This window comes from Pundamilia nyererei, unplaced genomic scaffold (assembly GCF_000239375.1).
Source record: "Pundamilia nyererei isolate P.nyererei 1_Seehausen unplaced genomic scaffold, PunNye1.0 scaffold00002, whole genome shotgun sequence".
Classification (NCBI taxonomy): Eukaryota; Metazoa; Chordata; class Actinopteri; order Cichliformes; family Cichlidae; genus Pundamilia; species Pundamilia nyererei.
Window position 1 is genome coordinate 4,574,375 of NW_005187403.1, and position 7,066 is coordinate 4,581,440.

General features: G+C 41.8%; 1 protein-coding gene across 2 annotated transcripts in view; it reads right to left on the bottom strand.

Annotated features, from left to right (window-relative positions):
• Positions 1-907: 907 nt before the first annotated feature.
• Positions 908-7,066, bottom strand: part of fibcd1b (fibrinogen C domain containing 1b) — a 122,839-nt gene continuing 116,680 nt past the window's right edge. For both annotated transcript variants that reach the window (XM_005720218.1, XM_005720217.1), the window contains 2 exons: positions 5,718-5,897; positions 908-2,165 (listed from right to left, as the gene is read on the bottom strand). In XM_005720218.1, coding sequence (XP_005720275.1) covers positions 1,900-2,165; positions 5,718-5,897 — 446 coding nt within the window. In that variant the 3' untranslated portion in view covers positions 908-1,899. The remainder of the gene's footprint in view (positions 2,166-5,717; positions 5,898-7,066) is intronic.

The following is a 7,066-nucleotide window of genomic DNA, read 5'->3' on the forward strand; positions in this document are numbered from 1 at the left end:
GGCATGTGCTTAAGGGATAATCATGTTACTCTTCTTCACTTGGATCTGGCCTAAGGAGCGCCACTCCCCACCTTTTGCTCATTTTATAAGAAGGGGGGGGGAAAGTTATTTTGCTCCACATGTTGCATTTTCTTCTTCTTTTTTTGAACCAGTGGATTTTGTAAAGTCTATGTGCTTGAGTTCTCTTTGTGTTGTAGCATAGTAAGAAACAGATTCTCATGCTCTAAAAGTCATACACACTGTACAATAAAATCTACAGATATTTTAAAGCTTTTATTACATCCAAAAAAAAGTTGATTCACCGACTTTAAAAAAGAGACGGGAAAAAAATCGGGATTGCACTGTTTTCCGCCCATGTGCTGTGAATTTTTTCTTTCCTTTTTTTTTTTAAACTGACTTCATCTTTTTTTCTTTTTTTGCTTTGTTTTCTGTAGGCAGTTTGGATGTTGCCATGACTCTGAAGAAAAAAGACGGCGGTTGAGAGCGTCAAATCTTATTTTATAGCATCTTTCGCTCCGTTTGCATGACAAGATAAAACCGTATCGCACAAACCGATTCCACAATAATCATCTGGAAACAACAGAGAGAGGAAAAAAAACGTACAAAAGAGAGGACAAACAAGAAAGGGGGGCGTGAAGTTTCCTCGGGTCTCTTTCAGTGGCTCCATCAGTTTCTTCTAAGTTGTTGTCTTTTCCTGCTTTAATTCGTTACATCCCTTGCAGGCGTATTTCAGCTACTTAGTTGGACAGAGTGCAGGTAAGCCAGCCGTGCATCATGCTTAGTCTTTCTGTGCTAAACATTGTAGTCAACCGAGATGCTCTACTGAACCCGTGACAGGAAATTGATAGTGTTAGAGAACTCTGTCTGTCTGTCTCTCTCTGTCTCAGGCACACACACATTCTCTCTCTCTCTCTTACACGCACACACACACACACACACACACACACACAAAGTGCTGGGTTACCATCTGTGAGTGCTGCATCAGTTGGCCAGTACTCAGCTGGCAGGCAGATCAGACAAAGTGCCCAATATGCTCCCTAATGGTCCAAGTCAGATGAATGACATCCTCCACTGTCTCTTCTTTTCCCCCCCATCCTTTTCTTGCACCTCTTCTTCTTTTTCTTCTTCTTCACCTACTTCATCTCCCCAGTTTGATTCACTCTGCCCCCCCATTCCTTCCACCAATTTAGCTCCTGTCAAATTGTTTCCTCATTTTCTCCGTCTCGCTCTCATTATCGGAGCGCCCGTACTTCTCGCCACTTTCCCTGCCGGGGCTCATTCGGACAGATCAAAGATGTAAATGTGACGTAGTGCACCACTGCCCTGTCCCCTTCTCCCTGGTAAAACTTGAGAGTTTCTTTGCAGAGGGTGGAGGTGGGGTTTGCGGGGTTGAATAATTTCCATATTCTGTCTTCATGTTTTGTGAACGGGGGTTGTCTTCACATATTTTACAGGAGTGGGCAGTGGAACTGAGTGCCATGTCAGCACAGGTTAGGTCAGGTTGATGTCAGGGGACCCATTTTACTTCAGAGGGGGGCTGGACCACATTGACAGACCCGGAGCAGTGGACTGTTGTTGGTTCAGGGCTCTGGTAAGCTGTTTTTGTGAACTAAACGTTCAAAAATAAGAGCGTCCGGGTTATTTAATTTCTCAAAGAATGGGACCACGGGAAGGATTAAGGTAGCCAGGGTGACTAGTAGCTGAGTGAGCGAGGAAGAGGAGCAAAAAAATGGAAGAGAGACATCACGAGAAAACAGCAGAGTCAACTAAAGTCAAAGATGCACGTTTTAGTGAATAAACAATATCGAGACAAGTAACTCCATCAAGCTGTCAGAAACTGTGGTTTATAATGTTTGAAAATTTTCTTCTTCTTTTTTTTTTTTCCTTCTCGTGTCAGTTTCATTTATTCTCTGGGTCGCGGGTCGGGCGTATCTTAATCTCGGAGAATTTGAGGGAGTACTGCCAGCCAGTCCAGGAGGACCACTCAATGCCATCGGCATAGGAGGTGTGCTGACCGCGCAGGTACTGGCCGTTAAGGTTGGAGGTGTGGCAGTTTCGGTACCACCACGCGCCATGGTAGAAGGAGGCGCAGTTATTCTCCGAGTGGTCGTTATCTTTGTCTTTGGTGGTGAACTTCATTCCATTGTGCTTCAACAGAGAATCACCTAAAAAAAAGAAAAGAACGGCAATTAAATTTGAATGTGTCAGTACACACAAAATAGTCGTACAACTGAAGTTAATGAATAAAACAACATAGATGAATCTGTAACATCATAAAAATATGTTCTGCATCTAAGAGTGTAATTCAACTGTAATTAAATAAAATTTAAACTGCCTTTTAAACTAAATTACAGTTTAATTATACTTGCCTACAAATACTTAAAAGTAGAAATACTAGAATAATGCGGTGACAAATCAGGTTTTTAGAAGGAACAGAGGAACAATTAGACTGTAAGTAAATTTAAGTTCTGGGTATTTTACAAGAAACGCGATCCAAATCGCACAGTTAGAACATTTTCCGTACTGCATCATTTCTTGGTAATTTTGTGGGAAAAACAAAGAACATTTTGGGTAAATGGACTGGTTCTCATCTAATGCTTTTCTACTCTTCTGAGCACTTAAAGCGCTTCACACAACTAGTGCATTCACCCATAAGCACAAGCACAATTTTCTTAGTGCTTTCTAACTAACATTCACACTCCGATGGATGCATCAGAGAGCAACTTGGGGTTAGTATCTTGTCCAAGGATATTTGGCATGCAGACGAGGGGGAAGCCGGGAATCAAACCACCAACCTTCCAATCAGTAGATGACTGATCCTGCTCTACCGCCTGAGCTACAGCCACCCCCACAGCCACTTTTTCCATCGTACATTGTAAGCACACTGTACCTTTTGGAACACGGACTGAATTATGTGGTGGCAAAACTTTGCCTAACTATCAGATATTTTACAGGACACGAGGATGTTTGAACACTCATTGTTAAAAAAGGGTTTCTCCCCATCATTATGTCACGAGACCCCATATTTTAATGGAACCTGTTTTTTCTTAATTAATTCTTAATAAAAGAAAAACCTCCATATTATGGCCCGTGGCCCAAAAAGTATACCATATTTATGATGTGACATAATTAATTTGATTTCATTGCTAAATGACCATAGAAGTGAAATCAACTCAAAATTACCCACATAGTACTTAAATGTATTTACATTACAATTATGTCTTTGTTTCCTGCAAAAACCGAACTTGTTTGTGTTTGTAGATAAATATAATTGCATTTTTGTTCAAATAAATGAAAGTGAAATTCCATTGAATTCCATCGGGATTTACTCTCTTAGTAAAGTATATATTATAAAGTGTTACTGAAATAATAGCTATCTCCTTTACATCTTTCATCAGAACATTCTTGGTTTAGAAACCTGTAATTAGACATATACACAAGCGATTAACTTCAAAAGACCTCATAACTTTCCAATTATTATTATTTTTTGTTTTGTAGAGAGAAAGAGATAAAAGAATAAAAATACAGCTCCAGTGTCCTCCTGAGTATTTCTTGTCATTAGCTGAAGCAGTAGGTCAGACGGCTTTGTAGGCAGTTAATCAAAGGTTCTGTGGCGACCTTTTAATAACACTCCCCAAATGATTTCATTAGGTTGTTAATGGATACAAATCTTTCAGATGATACATGAGACATACTAAATGGTCTGTCTCACATATGTTGATGTCATGGTTTTAGGTACGGCCATATTGTTTTTCCCTCCCTCGAGGTCTGAGTGTTTTCACATCCCCTTGCCCTCTGTGCCCTCATTCCGGTTATGTCTTTGTGTTTGTTTATGTGGTGTGTGTTTACCCCTACATCTTGCCCCTCAGTCTTTTGCTAAGTCAGGGTATTTTGTCCACTTTAAGAAATTTAGTATAATAATGTAACTTTTGTAACAGCTTCAAAGAGCTTTAAAAGCGTACTTATTCTATAAGAGGGCATTCTTTCCCATAACCTCTCATTGTGATTATGGCAGTGATGAAAGACCACTGCAGGGATGTGGCGCAGCCAAGTTGCATCACCTAAGTGGACCTAATAGTGGTCTGAAAGGTCAATCTGATCCACACAGCTGAAAATATCGCTCTGACTATTTAAAGATTTATTACTGGCAAATCCTCTCACACTGACAACTGTTTTGCGAGCCGCTGCTGTAAATTCACCAGGAAAATGAAAGTAACGCCCTTGCAGATGCTGCGGTAGACCAAAAGTTTCCTGCAAATGGATGTTAAAAGAGCTCATAATGTTCAATAAACTCCCCATACATTTCCTCCACTCTTTGCCCCTTCAAATTTTTTTTTTTGGAAAAAAAGCAGGCTTCACACTGTGACTAGAAATGGATAGAGGGATAAAGTGGTGAGCAGAATGAAAGAGTGCTCACCAGTCATCAGGTGAAGCCTAACAGCTCGTCAGGGCATCAAACAGCCCTTAATTGCCCAGGATGTGGCCGCACAGCTTCTTACCCTCTCACTTTGCCCTGCTCCACTTGCTATTTGGCATTACTATGGTAACCGCTCGGTAGGAAAAATAATTTGACAGGCATGTCTGATATTCACGTTGTGTGCCGCTTGATGTTAGGAGAAATTAGATAGTGGGGGAGTAGAACAAGGGAAAAAAATGCTTACTGGTGTCAACAGTACAATGATGTCCAGAGCTAGGAAGAAAAGGGGAAGGGTGGGGGAGGGGCGCAAAAACAAGCTCATTTACAAGGCAGAGGATGCCACTTGGGTGGCTTGGGGGCCGGCAGCCTCCTCTGATGCCCATTAAGATCCAGCTGCTCCCAGTAGAAACGAGCACCTGTCTGCTGATCAAAAGCAGCCAGAGCTATGGAAAATACTACTAATAATAACAGTAGAGCTGCTGTAGGGGAAGCTGACGTGAGAGTGTGACTATCCCGAGAGAGCTGGAGTAGCCATAATTTGACTGGATTCAAATGTCCAGCAGGCAAACGAGTTCAAGGTCAGGCTTTGAAGAGGACAGACCTGGAGTTTTACAGGAATTTTAGCAGAGCCATAGCTGGAGGAACACCCCCCCATCCCATCATACATACAACCCATTTTTCTCTTCCTCCTTCGCTTCATTGCCTTCTCTGTCCCTTAAATATCTCTATCCTCATTTTTATTTACCTCTTTTTCTCCCACACCTGTCCCCCTAGTTCTCCCATCCCAGTTTCCTCCAGTCGCCCTCCTTCTTATCGACTACTCTCCTCCCCGCTCTCATATCTGTCCCCATTCTCTCTCTGTCTGTTCTCAAAGCACTGCTCCCCAAAGCTTCTTTAAATTGCTTCTTCATTTCAATGGCAGCTTTTTTGTTTACGCTGCAGGTCAAGCACGGCAATTAATTGGCAGTAATTTAATCAAGGTGACAGGTAGCTGGCTTGAATCTCACGATGAGTGAGCAGAGAAACAGACACTAGCAGTCCCTCACTCTGAGCACTCTCTGCAAAGCTTAACAAGTGGACACGTCTACTGCACTGCAAAAATAATGCACAGTTATATTTGCTGGAATGCAGAATACGAGGGGCGTTGGCTGGACTTTCGCACACTGCTGTGTTTGCCATTAGGTTGAACGAAGGGGAAAAAAATAATATGTGCAAAACAAATATGGTGTATACTAATCAGAGTGCACAGTATGTCTTCCAAGAAAAGCCTTAATGAGTTCACTGAGTACACAGCACATACCTGCATTGCCTGAATAGTCTCCCACAGTCAAAGGGTATCCGTCATCATCGGCGTCCACCGAGAAGAGGCCCACTCCGAAGGTGCCGTACTGGGCGTACGCTGTGTTATTTTCAAAGTCCTCCAGGTCGATACGTAGCTCATAGTTCCCCTGGATGGACAGGGCATGGATCTGCTTTAGCCCTGCAGGGAGAAAAAAAGAGCGAGACACAGACCAAAATAATCCATTACCAAGTACTGCCGTTATTCTCAGCAAGCAATATAAAGCTATTTCAGCAGCCTCTCAATGCCATACATTTTCTGGAAATAAGCTGTAACATGGTTTTTGTCCCATTTAGAGTCTCTCCCTGCATGTGTAGGGTTTCTTTCCAAAACAAGATTAGAGTTTCTTTTCAAAGTGTGTGTGGGTGTGGACTGCTCACACTGCTGAATGCTTGGAGGTTAGAGAACCCAGCTGAATCTATTGAATCCATCAGCGTTTCTCCTCTTGAATGAATGGCACCAGACACTGACCCCGCTTCAAGTGTAGTTCAAAATCGTATTAATCATGTCCGTGTATCACAAGATAATATTGGTTTATTTATAAGAACCGTGTTTATGTTTAGCATGTTGACTTTTCAGTATGGATTTTAAGCCATTTGAATCACCAAAGTCTATTGATTACCAGTTGACATTATTTTGAAGGCTCCCAGATACGGTGGCGATGTCCTGGATTTCTCAAAGCAGACAGGCTGCGTTTTGTATTTTATCATGTGCTTGCAAGGCTGGGCAGCCTTATCCGGGACAGTGTCTTACTTTAAGAGGAGAAGATCGTCTTTCTTCAAAAGAAGAGGGTACCAATGTCCCGTAAGTCAATTTCTAGATTATTTCCCCTTGCTGTCTTGGACAACAAGCATACTCAGCCATAAACCTATCATTTCATCATCAAAGGATGCATTATTAAATGCAAATTTCACAACATCGCTGCTCCCTGGATGATAGAAAAATACAGATTTGTAAATCCTGGGCTCACCCACAGTTGTTTTTAGAAGTACTTTTTCACAAGATGCTGTGAGAAAAACTAAGCACACCTTTACTGCTATCATAGGAATTAATCAAGATCAGTTAATCAAGTGCTGATACTCAAGTGCACTTGATTAATTGATCTGTAGCATTCACGTATGTGTTGATGCTGCCAATCTTCCAAGGACTGACTGTCCCAGAGAAACTGGAAAAAATCATTAAGCTACATTGCAGACTCTACAGGCCTCAGTTGACATTTTAAATGTTAAAGTTCATGTCAGGACAATTATATGAAGACTGAACAACCAAGGCTCAGCAAGACTTTTCCTTTGGACGGGCCAAAGTGGAGA